Source organism: Cucurbita maxima, unplaced genomic scaffold, assembly GCF_002738345.1.
Source record: "Cucurbita maxima cultivar Rimu unplaced genomic scaffold, Cmax_1.0 Cma_Scf00024, whole genome shotgun sequence".
In the NCBI taxonomy this organism is placed as follows: Eukaryota; Viridiplantae; Streptophyta; class Magnoliopsida; order Cucurbitales; family Cucurbitaceae; genus Cucurbita; species Cucurbita maxima.
In genome coordinates this window covers 2670953-2686549 of record NW_019272040.1, presented here as the reverse complement: position 1 = coordinate 2686549, position 15597 = coordinate 2670953, and the positions used below count along the sequence as shown (strand labels likewise).

At 35.4% G+C, this 15597-nt stretch overlaps 3 protein-coding genes across 3 annotated transcripts; 1 reads left to right on the top strand and 2 right to left on the bottom strand.

The window, feature by feature from the left end:
* Nucleotides 1–224: 224 nt before the first annotated feature.
* On the bottom strand, nucleotides 225–4073 carry LOC111497546 (protein IQ-DOMAIN 14-like). Its single transcript, XM_023148351.1, has 6 exons — nucleotides 3885–4073; nucleotides 2580–2677; nucleotides 2071–2430; nucleotides 1742–1981; nucleotides 1026–1157; nucleotides 225–947 (listed from the first exon to the last, which is right to left on the bottom strand). The coding sequence occupies exons 2-6, from the start codon at nucleotides 2652–2654 to the stop codon at nucleotides 318–320; spliced, it is 1437 nt and encodes a 478-aa protein (XP_023004119.1). The 5' UTR covers nucleotides 2655–2677; nucleotides 3885–4073; the 3' UTR covers nucleotides 225–317.
* A 1850-nt stretch (nucleotides 4074–5923) lies between these two features.
* On the bottom strand, nucleotides 5924–7598 carry LOC111497548. Its single transcript, XM_023148353.1, has 2 exons — nucleotides 7435–7598; nucleotides 5924–6565 (listed from the first exon to the last, which is right to left on the bottom strand). The coding sequence occupies exons 1-2, from the start codon at nucleotides 7461–7463 to the stop codon at nucleotides 6040–6042; spliced, it is 555 nt and encodes a 184-aa protein (XP_023004121.1). The 5' UTR covers nucleotides 7464–7598; the 3' UTR covers nucleotides 5924–6039.
* A 2151-nt stretch (nucleotides 7599–9749) lies between these two features.
* On the top strand, nucleotides 9750–14272 carry LOC111497549 (selenoprotein F-like). The gene is made up of 4 exons (XM_023148354.1): nucleotides 9750–10034; nucleotides 10604–10662; nucleotides 13304–13485; nucleotides 14028–14272. The coding sequence occupies exons 1-4, from the start codon at nucleotides 9833–9835 to the stop codon at nucleotides 14098–14100; spliced, it is 516 nt and encodes a 171-aa protein (XP_023004122.1). The 5' UTR covers nucleotides 9750–9832; the 3' UTR covers nucleotides 14101–14272.
* Nucleotides 14273–15597: the final 1325 nt, after the last annotated feature.

The window sequence follows — 15597 nt, the reverse complement described above, 5'->3', positions numbered from 1 at the left end:
GAAAAATAAAAAAAAAAAGACAAGAAAAGGGAAAAAAAAACAATTTATTGGAACAAATAATGGGCCTGGGCTTGTGATGTCGGCCCAGAATACCGCGTTTACATAGAAATATAGAGAATTTTGCATTTTATTTTATTTTTTAAATATGAGTTTCATAAAATAAGGATTAATTACGTAATTTTCCATTTTAAATTTATTTTTCTTCCTTAAAACACAAAAAGAAAGACAAGAAATAGGTTATTAAAGACAATAAATCCCATTATTAGATTACACTCATTCAATAATAGAGAAAAAAAAAAAAAAAGAATTAATAATAATCACACAAATCTATTAAATGGCTTCCTTCCAACCCCAGCAGGCAAGGAAGCAGTAGAATCCAAGCTCAAATTGCTGAAAGATTGCAAAGATTGGATTTTGTTCAAACCCATTTGAGCATTCTTATCACCAGAATCCTTCTTTGAATTTGTGAACAAATTGGGTTTGTTCCATTTGAAAGGAAATGAAAGCCTTGTTTTGGAATGAGTATCAAGTGGCGGCGGAGTGGCGCAGCCTCTTAGCTTGGCTTTGGCTGAAACTGTTGGTGTCATGTACCGTGGGACTGTGAAAGGAGGGCAGCTCGTGAGGCTTTCATCATCTTTGAGTGCTACATCATATGGTGAACAACAATCAGCTCCATTCATGCTGCCTTTTTGTCTCGAATACCATCTCGAGCTTCCACCCGGTGGCGTTCGGAACGCCACCGGGGAGTTTCGTGTCGGTTTCGGGAGGATTGGATGGTGTTTGCTTGGAGTTTGAGGTGCTTGGAGGAAGTTTTGTAGGGTTTGGGGCTCTGATGGAGCGGTTGACGGTGGTAGCTGCCGGTCTAGCCAGTTCCACCACCGTGGATATCCAGCAGCTCTTATGTCTGCCATGACTGCTTGAGCTGAATTTGGACTGGCCTTCCACAGCTACAATGGAAATTACTCAATTTTCAATACAAATTGAGTGAAAAATAAGGTAGTTTTGAGGGTAATTTTGTAAAGAACCTGATGGGAATAAGCATAAGCCATGGCTCTCTCCCTTTTCATTATGGCTTCAGCTTTTCTTTGCAATCTTGCTTCTATTTCTTCTCTTGTAAGTAAGCTATCATCCCAATCTTCTTGGTTAGCTGCCTCAGACTGTATGTTTACATTCTTCCATTGTTAGTTTTAAAATTGAATCTAAAAGCTTGTTAGCCGAAATGTATTTGGTATTGACTAAAACCGACACGAAACCAAAAAGATGTGTAATAGGTCAACTCTATTTGGTATTGACTAAAACTGACCCGGAACCAAAAGGATGTATAATAGGTCAATTTTACTTGGTATTGACCAAAACCGACACAAAACCAAAAGAATTTATAATAAGTCAATTCTATTTGGCATTGACCAAAACCGACAACCAAAAGAATGAGTAATAGGTCAACTCTACTTGGTATTGACCAAAACTGACACAAAACCAAAAGGATGCATAATAGGTCAATTCTTCATGGTATTGACCAAAAATCAACTCAAAACCAAAAGGATGTGTAATACTCAAACTAATCAACCAACTCGACTAGTTTGGTTGATACCCCGTTAAAATCAGTACGAAACTCAAAAACTCAACTCTATTTTCACGCTAGGGTTATTCGAATCTTCCTCGGTTCATTCTTCTACACATCTGAACGAAAACAACAAGTAAATCGAAACAATTCGAAAAATGAATGAATGAATAAACTCACAAGTTGAGTGAAGCCCGGTTTGGTGCCGAAGGCAATGTCGAGGTCGTTGTGGTTAGGGCCGTGATGCTGGCGAGCTTGAGTGTCAAGCATTTGAATCCTTCGAGACTGAATCTGAGACTGAACCCTAACCAACAGCTGCATTTGCTTCATTGCATTCATTGTTTGCCTCTTCACATTTTGTCCTCTCACCACTCCTTGAAGCCTCACCAACCCCTTCAAAGCTCTAAAGCTCCTCCTTGCCTATAATAATACCAACCAACAACACCACCAATCCGGTAAATTCGAACGTAACTTACTTTAACGATGATTTAAGTTAAAGAAGAACTTACGACGTAGCCTCTGTATGCAGCTTGGATTTTAGTTGCAGATGCATGATGGTATCGGAGAGTGGGTTCGGGTCGAAAGCGGAAGGTCTTAGAGCGGTTTTTGACGGTTGAAGAAGCGACTCTAGGAGGGGAGACGAGCGGAGAGGGTCGTCGAGAAGAGGAGAGTCTTGGAGAAGCATTTCTAGGGGTAACAAAGGGAGGGGTTGGTGGTGAGGAAGGCCTAAATGTTACTCTTTGTTGCTCTCTTTCAAAGTCCAAGAAGATCTTCTCAACACTACTTGGCTCCCTAAACAAGGGAATCAAGGAATTGGACTCTCCATGCCTTAGCTTTCCAACTCCCTTATTGCTCCTCTTCTCAAATTCCTGCTCCATTAAAATGTTGAAAATTTAAACATAATATTTTTTATTTTTTTTAAAAAATATAAGGATTTTATTTATTTATTTATTAATTTAGCGGAAAAAAAAAAAAAAAAAAAAAAAAAAAAAAAAAAAAAAAAAAAAGATCAACGTACATTTGGTGGCTTTTCCTTAGAGTTGGGTGTAAAAACCCTCTTTATGGCAGCAATCCATCTTCCTTTTTTACCCATGGGCCTAGCATTACTTTTTAACCCTACAGTACAAATTCACAATAATAAGAATATATATATAATTTTAATTTTAATTATTTTTTTAAATTATAATTTTGAATATTAGAATTAATTCTTATGCTTGATAAAATTCTCATAAATATAAAAATTTAAGGTTATTATTTTTTGGTTATAAAAAAATAAAAAAATATATTTGGATAATAGTGATTAGAAGGAACGATTCATAAATATAAATCCCAAATCAAAAAATTCTATGGAATAATGAAAGACAGAAAAATCGTTCGAATTGCATCATATTAGTCGATTATATTTATATTGACAATTTCAAAAAACTATTCATACTATGATCATAGTATAATGGCAGTCGGGCAAGTATGCCCCCATCGTCTAGTGGTTCAGGACATCTCTCTTTCAAGGAGGCAGCGGGGATTCGACTTCCCCTGGGGTAGGGTACTACGAAAGGAAGTTGATCATGGATTATCAATAAGCTTGGAATTGATTCTTCCCGGGTCGATGCCCGAGCAGTTAATGGGAACGGACTGTAAATTCGTTGGCAATATGTCTACGCTGGTTATTTAATTTCTATTCTCTTAAAATTATATATATATATATATATATATATATATATATATATATATATATATATATATATATATATATATATATATATTTTAATTTACACCGGAAAAGTTTAGTAGGGTGTTCGTACTCAACCCAGACCATAAAAACTAGGTTGAGTTGTTCATATTGGGTTTGATAGAATTTTTGAAATACTGAGAATCTTGGTCGGTTTACAAGTTGACATTTTTTTAGTTGGGTTAGTTCGACCCACTTGACAATAAAGTTACAACCCAACTCTACTTTATTCTGCATTTCAAATTATTATGAAAATTAAGAATATTCAACGTTTGTAATTGATGTCAGTGATGTACTGTGACTTGTACATAATCCGTATACATGTAAGTGAATAATTTGAATTTTTTAAATAACTAAAAAAAGAAAGAATAACCCGATATCCAATTAACTCAACCCAATTCAATTCGAAAAGATGATCGGTATACACCTCTACCCTTTAGAATCCAAAAATATTGATGAAGATATCAAAACTTTAAATATTTTTACGAACAAAAAAAAGACCCTACGAAGATTTAGATCTTTCATTTATAGAAATCGATGAAGAAAAACACAAAGATTGAACAAAATATAGATAAAAAAGCTATAAATTTGTACCTCAAAAGAAAGGTTGGATGGACGAAGAACAAGAGAGGGAAGAACAGTTCTTAATCTCTCTCATCTTTCTCTCTCTAACTTCATATCTTCAAACCAAAATGTTGTTGAAATCTGTTTGTGAATTAAAGAAAACAACTTTAGATCTGTGTTTGGTGTATGAAATTTAGCCTTCTTTTTCTTTTCACTCCCAACCTTTCACCTTTTCAAGCGTTTTATAAACAAACAAACAACAGACTTCGCCATTTTCTTACTCAATCCTACCAACTTTACTTCAATGGTAAGAATAATTCATCATCATAATCTATCCTTCCTTTTTTTATATCATTATTTTTCATTTTTAATCACAAAATCGGGAAATTGAAATAGTTTCGTAATAGCCCAACCCCACCGCTACCACCCTCAACGTTTTTAAAACTCGTTTGCTAGGGAAAGACTTCCACGTTCTTATAAACAATGTCTCGTTCTAATAGATATCTCATCGGTTGAGTTATCGGAGTCTTTAATTATATTGGGTTTTTTTTATTCATTTTGATCAATTTAAGTCGGTCGGACTCATCGAACTATAGTCGGGAAAACTTTGACTTTTTTGGTCCAGAATTGAGAGTTTGACTTGCTTTAGGGTTCTTCACAATTTTTTTTTTTAATGAGGATTAAAATAGAATTAAATATATAATTAGTTTTTAGTACAATATATGCAAAAATGAAGGTACCTAAAAGATATAATTTAACTCCAATATAATAAAGTATTAGTTCAAATTTATTTTTTTCAAAAAATTAATTTATTAACAAGGCGTTTAATCGTGTACGGGCATGTGCTGCTAGGATTACTATTACTCCACGTTTGTCAGAATCTTATTGGTGAGATCGTGGGGCCAGGGATGAACAGCGTTTATGGATGCGACAAGAGACGTCGGATCAGAAATTTCAGAGAAGCAGGCGATCCTGGCACGTGCTTTGTTTTGTTCGTTTATCATAATTCTCTGCCACGCAATCAAAATATATTTTTCTATTTTTCTATTATAATTTAATTTTTTATTTAAAATTTATTAAATATATAATTTATATTTAGAATTTTATTACACATCAAATTCAAATTTAATTAAATTTTAATTTTTTTAAAATTTTGATAATGTAATTTTATGGAATCTAATTAGGTTGGAGGAGAATAAAAGAGATTATTTTTGTGTATAATATAATTCAAGTTAGTTAAAACCATCCTATCTATATTTTTTTCTTTAATTTTTTTTTTTTTTTTTTTTTTTTTTTTTTACAAAAATGTTTGGTCGGATAAAATAAAAAATATTTTTTTATGTTTGTGTTTGGAATTCCAAATTTGCCCTTCTAGGGTTACGTGGAATTTATACGGAGAACTAAGATGTTTGAGATTAAGATTATCGAAAATCAAAATTATTATGTTCGGTGGTTCTACATTAAAACGTTATCATTAGAATTGTGATAATTAATAGTAATTGCAGTTGTGATTGAAGTCTAATCGGGGTTTCTCGATGATACAAGTAGTTTTTAGTGCAGAGGACATGAATGAATCGAGATTGCACCTTAACCGAGACCGTACCCTAATGAAAGCATGTAAACGAGGACAAAACATGATAAAAGAACCCGTGTGGTAGGGACATATCGAGACTATCTTACCGTATTCATTGATATTGATTACTCAACCACTAAGCTTCCTTTGAAAGTTGGTAATTTAGAGAGGGCTTTTAAGCAATACTTGATTCCCCATTGGAGCAATCGATTGGCTTCTAATTAGGTCAAGTTTGGATGTACCAATAATTTATTTATTTATACTATTTTTTTAAAAAATAAATAGATTTCAAAGTTTGTAAAAATATTTTATTTAATTCTCGGACTCATTTGATCATTTAAGTTGACTTAACAACTAAAGTCAACTATTAGTAAAACGGGTCTGGAGTTTTCACAATCTTATTAATAATATAACAGTTCAATCCCACTATTAGTAGATGTTTTGTTCGTTTTTCCAATTGATGTAAAATTTCAAAAATACATTCGGTCCAGGTGTATCTGTTGAACGAATTAATGCTCATTAAACACAAAATTAAACGAGTACAAAAGGAGCCATTAATTTTGCAAAAAAGAACGAACACGAAGAATCGAGTATAATACACGTATGTCATTGTTATTCCTCAGCTATAACCATTTTGCTAAGAGGGCTTGGACCAAGCTTCTTCCTTCTCATCAAATTCCTCTTCCTTATAACTTCCATTTGGTTTCTTCTCCTGACTTGCATCATAGCCTCTTCTTCCACGACGAATCTCCGCATCAAAACGTCGTCGGTGAGGGACTTTCCCCGGAAGACCCGTCGACTATTTTCACCGCTAAGTTGAGGAGTTGGAAGAACGATATTATTAGTAGTAGTAGTAGGAAAAGGCTTGGATCTTGGATAGCTATGGCTTCTCCTTGGTGGGATATCAGCTTGTTGGAAGATTTCATTGTAAGAAGAGATGGGTGCACAAAGACATACTCTTGTGAAGGAAGTTGCTATCTTGAGAGAAGTGCATTTTCTCATTTTGTTGTGTTTATTGTTGCTGTTGGAATTGAATGCTCCATTTGGTGATGGAATTGGGTATTGATCTCTTGATTTTGAAGATGTTGTTCTCCATTGGGTTCCCACTATTTCCATTGCTCTTTGATACCATGGCTTCCTGTGGAGGAGTACCCATTTCATATCATGCATAATACTCATTGATATCAACTTTTTTGAGGAAAACCCTTCTCTTAAAACCCTAAAATGGTGCACAAATTGGCTTAAAAATTCCGAATTTCCAAAAGATCAAACAAAAAAGGGTTTGTTTCGATGAAAACGTTTCAAAATTACCCACGTTAACAGTATCATTTTTTTTAATTTATAAACTACTCTTAAAATATATATATATAAAAAAAAAAGTTTATATTTAAATATCTTTTTTTAGAACTAATTCAAGTAGACATTCTAATATCTACTTCAATCGTTCATAATAGGTTTAAATGGGCCAAGCATTTAAGCCCAAACCCAAAAGTCTTAATGGCCCAATTCTACTTCCACCTTCAATTTTACACAAATTTCTAGAGAGAGAGAGAGAGAGAGAGCCATGAGGTAAAAACCACAAAGAAAAACACATTGCCTTCAATTTTACACCATTTCTAGAGAGAGAGAGAGCCATAGGGTAAAAACCCACAAAGAAAAACCTTCATTGCCTTCAATTTTACCCAATTTCTAGAGAGAGAAAGTCCTAAGGTAAAAGAAAACATGTGAATGATGAAAGTCCCACTTATACTATTTCTATTGGTTTGAGGCCTTTTGGAGAAACCCAAAACTAAAGCCACCAGTTTATACCATACCATTGTGGAGAGCAGTGCTAGTCTAATAAAACCCACCCAAAAAAATCTTAAATTTTACCCAATTTGTAGAGATAGCCATAGAATTTGAATAGCCATAAGCATTAAAACCCAGAAAAGAAGTAACCCATATCATTAAATTTGGGTATAAACCCTTAAGTTAAAGAAAGAGGGAGAGAGAGAGAGAGAAATGCACCTTGGATTAGAGGCGTTTGGTTCAGGCATGAACAACAGGAGGTGAGTTTTGAATAACCACACACACTCCAAGATATTCTCATTTAAGACCTCACTGTTTCACACCACACCAGCTAAGAACTTCAAACCTTCCCCCCACCCCCCTTTTTTGCCCTCAAATTCCACTCAATCACTTACCCAAATATGCCTCCTCCTCTCTTTTCTTTAAAAAAACTAAGAAAAAATCAAATGGTAAAGGAAAAGTAAAACCACCCCTCCTTTTCATGCCTCACCCTCTTATCATTTTATCATTTTCGATCCACGTGGGACCCTCGATCCATCCCCTCCGAGACCCAACGTCTTTCTTGTCACATTGCCCTGTTTGGCTCTGATACTATTTGTGACAACTCAACCCCACCACTAACAAATATTGTCGGTATTAAAACATGTTTTATAGAAAGAGATTTTCACACACTTATAACAAATGTTTCATTCTCCTTTTCTGTCGGTGTGGGATCTCCTAGATTATATTACAGAAAAATGTCATTACGTGTCGAATCTCGATGATCATGGACATGGGACATGGGGCATGGGCATGTCTTTTTCAAGTGGGATATTCCTAAACTTTTGATCCTCTTGCTTCAATTATGACTCACAAAAGCTATGGATTTTGATTCATAAAACCAAAAAAGTCTTCTAAAATCTTGTTTTTCACATCATACATCTTTAATATGGATTAATCAATTACTAAACCCTAACCCTAATTTACACAAATTTATTTAGAATATATATATATATATTTGTAAAAGAAGCTATGAATTCACCTTTTATTACGTCATTTTTGAATTGGGTTTTCAAAAAAAATGAAGAAACAAGAGAAAAATAGGGGGGGAAATAAAATTTTAAATTAAAAAAAAAAATGTTCCACCTTTTAAGGAGGAATAATGATGGGCATGCATGTTATTCATAATTTAGCAATGGTTGGCATCATCATGATTAAGTTTGTGGGTTGTGGATGCTCTAAAATTCAACTCCTTAAAAGCTGCTACCAACCTAAAAGAGGATATGATGCAATTGGGTTAGCTTGGATTTTATTTTCGGGTGGATCGGGTTAGTTTAGTTGGCCCGACAAAAAAAATGTCAACCCGCAAACCAACCCGAGTTTCAGTTTCCCAGAAGTTCAATCTAACCCATGAATAGTTTAGGTTGGATGAGGTCTCTGATCATATGAACACCCTAGATTTAAAACCGAACATAACTATAGGTATAAGCGATCAACATATATGAAACTCGTATCCAGCTCTTTTTCAATAGATTTTCTTAAAAAAAATCTCGAGTTTTTTGTTATTTGTTTTTTAAATTACACTGTGATTCAATCTTGAATATTAAAATAATTTAGTTTATATCATTGCACGTGATAAGTTTGCATGTGACATAATTATTCTACCACATGTTTAATTACTTTATAAATAGGTATATTACTATTATTAAGTTAAAATTAAAATTTTAAACACTATGGTGGTGTATTATTTATTTAATAACTTTATTTATGTCCCAATCGGCCCGAATGCCTATAAATTTAAATTTAAATTGATAAAAATTGAGATTTTAAAGTTAAATTTGGTTGGTCAATAAAGGAGAGTTTGAAAATTAAAGCCTTTTTCTTTATGAATATTGGGACCTAAAAATCATTTTGTCAATATTGAATTGAATTTAAGAATTTCCTTAAAAGAATATTTTGACCCGAAAAAATTATGAATGAACCGAGATCACGTTCGAATGACTGTAATCATGTAGATATAAACGTGTACAAAATTTATGGTAACAAAGGCTTCAAACATAGCTGCTGATTCAACCTCGACTTTCCCGACTTTTCCACATGGATCTTATCATTTTTCTTTCCAACCCTTTACTTATTTACTTTTTGACTTTTTGACCCGTTACCAAAATTCATATTGAAATCACGTTAGAATCAGGTTAACCAAGCCTTTTGTTGTAGAGAGCGTTATTGTATTTTTTTTTTATTTTATTTAGTCCCTGCACTCTCGATTCTTATAATATTTTGATGTTAATTTTATTTTATTTTTTATTTTCGTAACGAAAATATTGGACACATGACTAATTGAGTATCTTTGTTAATTTTTTTAAAAAAATTTAAGAATATTTTTAAAAAATTTAAAACCACCAAATATTTTTATTAATTTTTCATTAAATAAATTTTCAAATTAATAAATTTTAAATTTATTTTTTTTAACAAAAAACTAATTTTATTAATTAAAAACCCCCAAAAAAGAAAAAAAAGAAATTGATTTAATTTGTTAAAGAGAACGGAAAATAATAATGATATTTTCAGTGAGTTTTCAGATCGTCTGTAGACTTGGCTTCTTCCCCACGGTCGACGGTCGACGGTCGACACAGAGATGCAGCTATTCGCCGATGTAAAGAAGCCCGCTACGGTGGTGGCAATGGCGGCATGGACGGCGGCGATAATTTTTATTGCGTCGATGCCGTTGGCTTGGTCAAAGGAGCAACTCAGCTCGAGAGAATGTGAGGATCTAGGTTTCACTGGCCTCGCTCTCTGTTCTGATTGCCACACTTTAGCTGAATACATCAAAGATCAAGGTGATGCGCTCGATTCACAGATCTCACAGTTTTTCGAAACGCATGATTGATTCGGTTTTGAATTTATTTCTGTATTACTACATCTCCATTTTTCGTGGATATTTATCGTGAATTCGCAGCAGCGTAATGGATTTTGTTCGTTTGTTTTCTCAATTCTCCGCGTTCCTTTTTCTTTTGAACGATTGATTGTTCGCCTTGTGGTTGATTTCGATTATGGATTTATATTGCTTGATTTGGATTTTGGAAACAGGAAATAGGTTGCAAGATGTTGAGTTAAAATAGCCTGTTGCCTTTTAGCATCATAGTTAAACAACTTGCGAGTTTATAATTGAGTTATGCAGAAAAATGTGAAAAAATGTTATAATACCAAATGACAATTCTGGCAACACTGGATCTGTGAAGGCTACATTATGACTTCAAATAGTCTTTATGCAAAATCCAAATGAAGAAAATAACTGATAGTACTCTGAATCTGCAGTTGTCTCGTGTCAGTTTATGTAATGCAATAGTTTTTAAGTGCATTGTTCTTAAAATTACATGCTGTACTCATTTCCAAAGTTGTTCTGCAGAATTAGTGGCAGACTGTTTGAAGTGTTGCACGGAGGATTCTGATGATGCCACGAGTAAGGTACGCAAAATTTTATAGATGTGCTGATATCTCGAGTGTAAGATCCCACATCGGTTGGAGAGGAGAATGAAACATTCTTTATAAAGGTGTGGAAACCTCTCCCTAGCAGACACGTTTTAAAAACCTTGAGGGAAAGCCCAAAGCGGACAATATCTACTAGAAGTGGACTTGGACTGTTACGTCGAGGCTGAATTTGACCTGCTATTCCATTGTGAATAGTGTATTGTCCATGTGGTAGACATATCGATTGAAAACACATTAATTTAACATAGTATGCAGGATTAACAATTTTTAACTCCATGTAATTATAAAAATTGTGGTTCTAAATAAGGTTTCAGTAAACAATATCTACTAGAGGTGTCATAGTGACCAATTTTATAGGAATTAGACGACTCTATGTAATAGCCTAAGTCCACCTCTAGCCGATATTGTCATTTTTGGGTTTTCTCTTTCGGGCTTCCTTCAAGGTTTTTAAAACGTGTCTACTAGGGAGAGGTTTCCACACCCTTATAAAGAATATTTCGTTTCCCTTTCCAACCGATGCGGGATCTCACAATCCATTCCTCTTCATTTTTAGGTGTTCTCTAGTAAACAATATCTACTGGAGGTGTCATAGTGATCAATTTTATAGGAATTAGACGACTCTATGTAATAGTTCAAGTCCACCTCTAGCAGATATTGTCATTTTTGGGTTTTCTCTTTTGGGCTTCCCTTCAAGGTTTTTAAAACGTGTCTACTAGGGAGAGGTTTCCACACCCTTATAAAGAATATTTTGTTTCCCTTTCCAACCGATGTGGTATCTCACAATCCACTGCCTTTTAGGGCCCAACATCCTCGTTGGTACTTGTTCTCCTCTTCATTTTTGGGTCTTCTCTAGTAAACAATATCTACTAGAGGTGTCATAGTGACCAATTTTATAGGAATTAGACGACTCTATGTAATAGCTCAAGTCCACCTCTAGCAGATATTGTCATTTTTGGGTTTTCTCTTTCGGGCTTCCCTTCAAGGTTTTTAAAACGTGTCTACTAGGGAGAGGTTTCCACACCCTTATAAAGAATATTTTGTTTCCCTTTCCAACCGATGTGGTATCTCACAATCCACTGCCTTTTAGGGCCCAACATCCTCGTTGGTACTTGTTCTCCTCTTCATTTTTGGGTCTTCTCTAGTAAACAATATCTACTAGAGGTGTCATAGTGACCAATTTTATAGGAATTAGACGACTCTATGTAATAGCTCAAGTCCACCTCTAGCAGATATTGTCATTTTTGGGTTTTCTCTTTCGGGCTTCCCTTCAAGGTTTTTAAAACGTGTCTGCTAGGGAGAGGTTTCCACACCCTTATAAAGAATATTTCGTTTCCCTTTCCAACCGATGTGGGATCTCACAATCCACTCCCGTTTAGGGCCCAACATCCTCGTTGGTACTTGTTCCCCTCTTCATTTTTGGGTCTTCTCTAGTAAACAATATCTACTAGAGGTGTCATAGTGACCAATTTTATAGGAATTAGACGACTCTATGTAATAGTTCAAGTCCACCTCTAGCAGATATTGTCATTTTTGGGTTTTCTCTTTCGGGCTTCCCTTCAAGGTTTTTAAAGCGTGTCTGCTAGGGAGAGGTTTCCACACCCTTATAAAGAATATTTTGTTTCCCTTTCCAACCGATGTGGGATCTCACAATCCACTCCCGTTTAGGGCCCAACATCCTCGTTGGTACTTGTTCCCCTCTTCATTTTTGGGTCTTCTCTAGTAAACAATATCTACTAGAGGTGTCATAGTGACCAATTTTATAGGAATTAGACGACTCTATGTAATAGCTCAAGTCCACCTCTAGCAGATATTGTCATTTTTGGGTTTTCTCTTTCGGGCTTCCCTTCAAGGATTTTAAAACGTGTCTGCTAGGGAGAGGTTTCCACACCCTTATAAAGAATATTTCGTTTCCCTTTCCAACCGATGTGGGATCTCACAATCCACTCCCGTTTAGGGCCCAACATCCTCGTTGGTACTTGTTCCCCTCTTCATTTTTGGGTCTTCTCTAGTAAACAATATCTACTAGAGGTGTCATAGTGACCAATTTTATAGGAATTAGACGACTCTATGTAATAGCTCAAGTCTACCTCTAGCAGATATTGTCATTTTTGGGTTTTCTCTTTCGGGCTTCCCTTCAAGGATTTTAAAACGTGTCTGCTAAGGAGAGGTTTCCACACCCTTATAAAGAATATTTCGTTTCCCTCGCCAACCAATGTGGGATCTCACAATCCACTCCCCTTCAGGGCCTAACATCCTCGCTGGTACTTGTTCCCCTCTTCTATTGATGTGGGACCCCCCAATATCAACTAGCGGTGAGCTTGGACTATTACACTCTATTTGCTCAAATATCTTGCAACATACTCCCACTTTTTCCGATTACAGTATCTCAAAAGAAATTTCTGGTTCCAAAATTTTTGTCCACCATGGCTGATGTTTGAGAGATTCCTGGTATACAGCCAGAATAGTAAGCCTCTCAAGAGATTGAATTTTGAGTTCCACCCTTCACCAAATTCAGTACTCTGTTGTTGGTTGTATTTCATAACTAATTTGATTATGTCCATCTTTTCGTTAACTAAACAAAGGATGAAAGCTAATTAACTAAATTCGTTAACTGCAGATAACTTATTCTGGTGCTGTACTGGAGGTCTGCATGAGGAAGCTAGTTTTCTATCCTGAAATTGTTGGCTTCATTGAAGAAGAAAAGGATAAATTCCCTTCAGTTAAGGTTCAATATATCTTCAACTCTCCGCCGAAGCTGACTTTGCTGGATGATGAAGGCCAACATAAAGAGAGCATCAGGTAACTTCTAAGTGCCCAAAATTTTCCACTAAAATGCTTATGGAGAAGACCCTGTTAAGGTCGTGAATGTTGATGTTTCCTTTTTATGAGAACCAAACTTTTAATAGGGTACAAAAGAAGGCAAAATAAATGCTTAAACAAAAAAGTGAAACTAGAGTCTGAAAAAAGAGCTCTAATCATTTAGAATAAGAGATAAGATATGGTTACAAAATACTTCTGGAGTTGGATAGACCCTCGAAGAGGGAGATTAAATCTAGCCAAAAGCCGCATCTCCCTCCAAGATGTTCCTCTTTATGCCTCTAAAACTCTCTAATTTCTGTTGTAAATGTTGATGTTTGCCCTACTAAACGACTTGTTATCTCGTTTAGAAGAACGCTTGCAAGCATCCATAACATTGAGTTCATATGATATCTTTTAGCGCAAAATCATGGAGAATATGAGTAGTACAGAGATATAAATTTTGCTTTAGCTTCCGGTTAATGATATGTCACATAAGATGATATAAGAAGTTTTTTCTGCTCTTTTCCCCCCCTTTTTTGCAGGATTGATAACTGGAAACGTGAACATATTTTGCAGTTCCTGCAAGATAAGGTTAAGCTATCTTCAGCAATTTAAGGTTTCTCATCTTCCTTGTTTTTTTTTTTTTTTTTTTTCCCTTTTATATCCCTGTAAAAAACTCTTAAAGTCTAATTGTTATATTGTAGTTTTCTTTGATACTGCAATATGTTAGTATCGTATGTTTTTCTGTGTTTGGGTAAATTTTATGTTTAATTTCACAAACTCCTTCTAACACTGACTTCAAAATGAAGAAGGAAAAGAAAAGGAAAAAAATGACAATAATGTTCGAGTATTCGAATGAACTGATGATATCCAAATAGATGTGTTAAATTGTACCAACACTCCACACTCTGGTATACAAAGATAAATGGCAAACTCCTCTAAAGGAGTTAAAAGATTTGTGAGTGCTTAAAAGAGTTAAATTCGAGGTTGTCTAACATGGAGTTAGAATATAGGTCTAGGCTAAGTAAATCAAACTAATGCTTCCATAGATTTGATTGAGCGATTTGAGAGAGAGGTCTACACAATTCTTATTTACATTTGGCTCAACTCAACGAATATTTGATAGAATCTTTTATTTGAATATCTAATATAGTACATATAATAATATATCTTCATACATCTCATATTGTCATAATATATCACATCATTGTAATCATAGCAACATAATATATCATATCATCAAATCAAACACTTGACATATGCAGGGGCCACTGATTATGTATCATCATATATAAGACAATTATTTTGATCGTACTGATAGTAGGGCAGGACCACTTACATGTGCAGGGGTCATTAGGCATGTGTCAAGAAAATTCTTACGTGCCGATAGTAGGGCAGGGCCACTTACATGTGCAGGGGTCACTAGGCACGTGTCAAGACAATTCTTACGACCGTGCTGATAGTAGGGCAAGGCCAGGTGTAGGGGCCACTAGGCACGTGTCATCATGCATAAGACAATTCTTACGACCGTGACAATAGTAGGGTAAGGCCACTTACACATGCAGGGGCCACTAGGCACGTGTCATCATAACATAAGACGATTCTTACGACCGTATCGATAGTAGGGCAAGGCCACTTACACATGCAGGGGCCACTAGACACGTATCATCATACATAAGACAACTCTTACGACCATGTCGATAGTAGGGCAAGGCCACTTACATGTGCAAGGGCCACTAGGCACGTGTCATCATACATAAGAAGATTCTTACGACTGTGCTGATAGTAGGGCAAGGCCACTTACACGTGTAGGGGTCACTAGGCACGTGTCATCATACATAAGATGATTCTTACGATCGTGACGATAGTAAGGCAGGGCCGCTAGGCACGTGTCATCATACATAAGATGATTCTNATGACCATACCGATAGTAGGGCAGGGTCACGGAGCCACTAGACACGTGTCATCATACATAAGACAATTCTTACGACCATGCTGATAGTAGGGCAGGGATACTTACACATGCAGGGACCACTAGGCACGTGTCATCATACATAAGGCGATTCTTACGATCGTGCCGATAGTAGGACAAGGCCACTTACATGTGCAGGG

What these genes read in the sequence shown, in the direction of transcription:
- LOC111497548 (XM_023148353.1), bottom strand. Translation starts at nt 7,463, where the DNA reads ATGCCTGAACCAAACGCCTCTAATCCAAG. An exon ending in CCAAACGCCTCTAATCCAAG is followed by an intron (nt 6,566 to 7,434) that starts GTGCATTTCTCT and finishes ACTCCTCCACAG; the next exon opens with GAAGCCATGGTATCAAAGAG.
- LOC111497549 (XM_023148354.1), top strand. Translation starts at nt 9,833, where the DNA reads ATGCAGCTATTCGCCGATGTAAAGAAGCCCGCTACGGTGGTGGCAATG. An exon ending in TGAATACATCAAAGATCAAG is followed by an intron (nt 10,035 to 10,603) that starts GTGATGCGCTCG and finishes GTTGTTCTGCAG; the next exon opens with AATTAGTGGCAGACTGTTTG. An exon ending in CAACATAAAGAGAGCATCAG is followed by an intron (nt 13,486 to 14,027) that starts GTAACTTCTAAG and finishes CCTTTTTTGCAG; the next exon opens with GATTGATAACTGGAAACGTG.
- LOC111497546 (XM_023148351.1), bottom strand. Translation starts at nt 2,654, where the DNA reads ATGGGTAAAAAAGGAAGATGGATTGCTGCCATAAAGAGGGTTTTTACA. An exon ending in AACCGGGCTTCACTCAACTT is followed by an intron (nt 1,158 to 1,741) that starts GTGAGTTTATTC and finishes GTAAACATACAG; the next exon opens with TCTGAGGCAGCTAACCAAGA. An exon ending in CTTATGCTTATTCCCATCAG is followed by an intron (nt 948 to 1,025) that starts GTTCTTTACAAA and finishes TTTCCATTGTAG; the next exon opens with CTGTGGAAGGCCAGTCCAAA.